At 18.8% G+C, this 2,639-nt stretch overlaps 1 protein-coding gene across 1 annotated transcript; it reads right to left on the bottom strand. All coding sequences in view use genetic code 6, as the record gives it.

Annotated features, from left to right (window-relative positions):
* Positions 1–1,347: 1,347 nt before the first annotated feature.
* IMG5_186750 (mannose-1-phosphate guanyltransferase mpg1, putative) lies at positions 1,348–2,639 on the bottom strand (the record flags this gene model as incomplete). Its single annotated transcript, XM_004027219.1, has 5 exons — positions 1,348–1,482; positions 1,533–1,715; positions 1,768–1,974; positions 2,191–2,376; positions 2,430–2,639. 5 exons carry the CDS (start codon positions 2,637–2,639, stop codon positions 1,348–1,350), a joined length of 921 nt encoding a protein of 306 aa, XP_004027268.1.

Consider the following 2,639-nt stretch of genomic DNA (forward strand, 5'->3'; position numbering starts at 1 on the left):
AACTTGCCATTATTAAATATATAAATTTAAAATTTATTATAAAATTTAATATAATATTATGTATATAATTTGATCTTTAATTTATAAATTTATATAGTATATAGTTATTTGATTTTAATATTTTTTATTTATATAATAATTACCTTATAATTAAGTTTTGTTTTCAGTTTAGAATTAACTATATCCTTATTTATTGCATTTAAAGCTGATTGCACTACTCTATATTAATAATTATTTTTTTGCCAAATAAAATATTATATTTAACCTATACAGATATTGCATTATTATGTTGGTATTAGTTTTTATTTGGCTATGGTGATTTATCCGAATAAATTGAATTTTAATTATTATTAAGTGAGTTATTATCATTTAATGTTAAATTCATTTATTATTAATTATATGTAAAATCCTAATTTGGTTTTTGCGAAATTTTGGTTTTTTATGAATTACTTTATGATTTCTAAAACTTATGTCTTTCTTAACTTTATTATATTTTTGCATAATTAATATATTATTATTAATTTAATTAACTTTGATTTATTTTATTAGTGGTTTAAAAATATTCATTTCGAGCATTTACAATGCTATGATTTTTTTTTTATTCCATCATAGTTGAATTTTATTTATATCTTTAAATTACGTTTATATTTTAGCAATTACTATCATAAGATTTTCGAAATAATTTATATGTAGAAACTTGAGTAGTCTATTATCTAGGAGACTCTAAATATGTTACAATTTAAGGTTTCAAATGTTATTAATTAAAATCAATTAAATTTGTTGGATTAACTCTTCTAATCATTTTAATTTAGAAATTGATTTTTATTATTTATAAATTTTTTGTAATATGATTTTAAGAAAATGAGTGTCATAAAAAAATAAAATTATAAATTTATTTTCTAATTTAAAAAGAAAATTTTTTAAAATTTAAATTTATTTTTATTTTTTTAAAATAATATAAATTATGCTTATATTCAATAAATTGAATTTTTATTTAAAGTAAATATTTATTTTAAATTTTGATTGTTTTAGGTTAAAATTTTAAGCAAATAAAGGTTAAATAGTTCAAATTTTTATATATATTCACATTTTAATTAATTTAAATATTAAAGGTATATTATTACATATTTATATAAAATATATATTACTAAATAAAAGTTTAATATATTATAAATATATATATTAATATTTTATTAAAATTATAATTTTAATTCATATATATAAAATATATTTAAATATTATTATTTTTATTATAAGTATATAATTCATATTTAAATAACTCTTTGATAATATATAAAATAAAAACATTTAAAATTTTTAAATTAATATTTAATTTTTTCACTTTTTTCACATTAAGATTTATCCTTTCTCACTAATATTCGATGTTATAGCTTTATGAGGCAATATCTTAGCTTGATTAATAAATAATTCATCTTTAATATGAACATCTTCTCCTAAAACAGATAATCCTTCAATTCTCACCTAAATATAATAAAATAAATTTAGAAAATAAATAACACAAATATATTTACCCATTTTCCAACACTACAATCCCATCCAATTATAGAATCTTTAACCCATGTATATGCTTTAATTGTACAATTACTAAGAACAATAACATTTTATAGTCTAACACCGTCCTCTATAACACAATTAGAACCTATAGTAACATTAGGTCCAATAAGACAGTTTGCAGATATCTTAGAACTCGATTCCTATAATTTAATTTTATAAAAATTTTAATAAAAATAATATATATAGTTTTACAATTAAAACGTTACCAATAATATTTTAACCTGTTGATAATTTTTCAGGAGTATTTTTTTTATAAGAATCTAATATTAATTATGTTCCAATAATAAAGTCTTCGGGTTAACCAACATCCATCCAAAATCCTTCTAAATCTTATGAATATAATTAACCATCAGAAGACATTTTTGGGAATATATCTCTTTCTAATGATTTTGGTTCAAGCTTTATTTTATATATATAAATATTAATAATTTTGTTTTATAAATTAAACCGGTATTCTGTTAATCATAGAAGTGTTAAATAAATATAAACCAGCATTAATTCTATCACCAATAAATTCTTTTGGTTTTTCAACAAACTTTTAAATTTTACCATCTTAATCAGATAATATAACACCATATTTTGAAGGATCTTTTACTTAAGTAAGTAAAATAGTACCTTCTTTCCCATGTTTTTTATGGAATTTAAGCATTTTTTCGAGAGGGAATTCGCAAATAATATCACTATTAAAAACAAAAAAAGTTCAGATTAATTATCTTTTTCTAAAATTTCTTTTGCAAGTCTAATAGGTCCCGCAGTTCCTAAAGGTTCTGTTTCTTAAGAACAAATAATTTTAACTCCAAACTAAAAATAAAATAAAATTACAATATAGTTAACAAAAATATTTAAAAATTTACTTCTTTTTCAAATTATTATATTTTTTCAATCATTGATTTAGGTTGGAAACCAACTGCTAATATTATTTCCTTGACTCCTACATCTACAAGTGCTTTTATCTAGTGAGTTACTATTGGTTTATTTGCAAACTCAACTATTGACTTAGGGCAAGAGAATGTTAAAGGTCTTAATCTTGTTCCAAATCCTCCTACTAAAATAAGGGCTTTCAT

Source organism: Ichthyophthirius multifiliis (genome assembly GCF_000220395.1).
Source record: "Ichthyophthirius multifiliis unplaced genomic scaffold scaff_1120509251349, whole genome shotgun sequence".
NCBI lineage: Eukaryota > Ciliophora > Oligohymenophorea > Hymenostomatida > Ichthyophthirius > Ichthyophthirius multifiliis.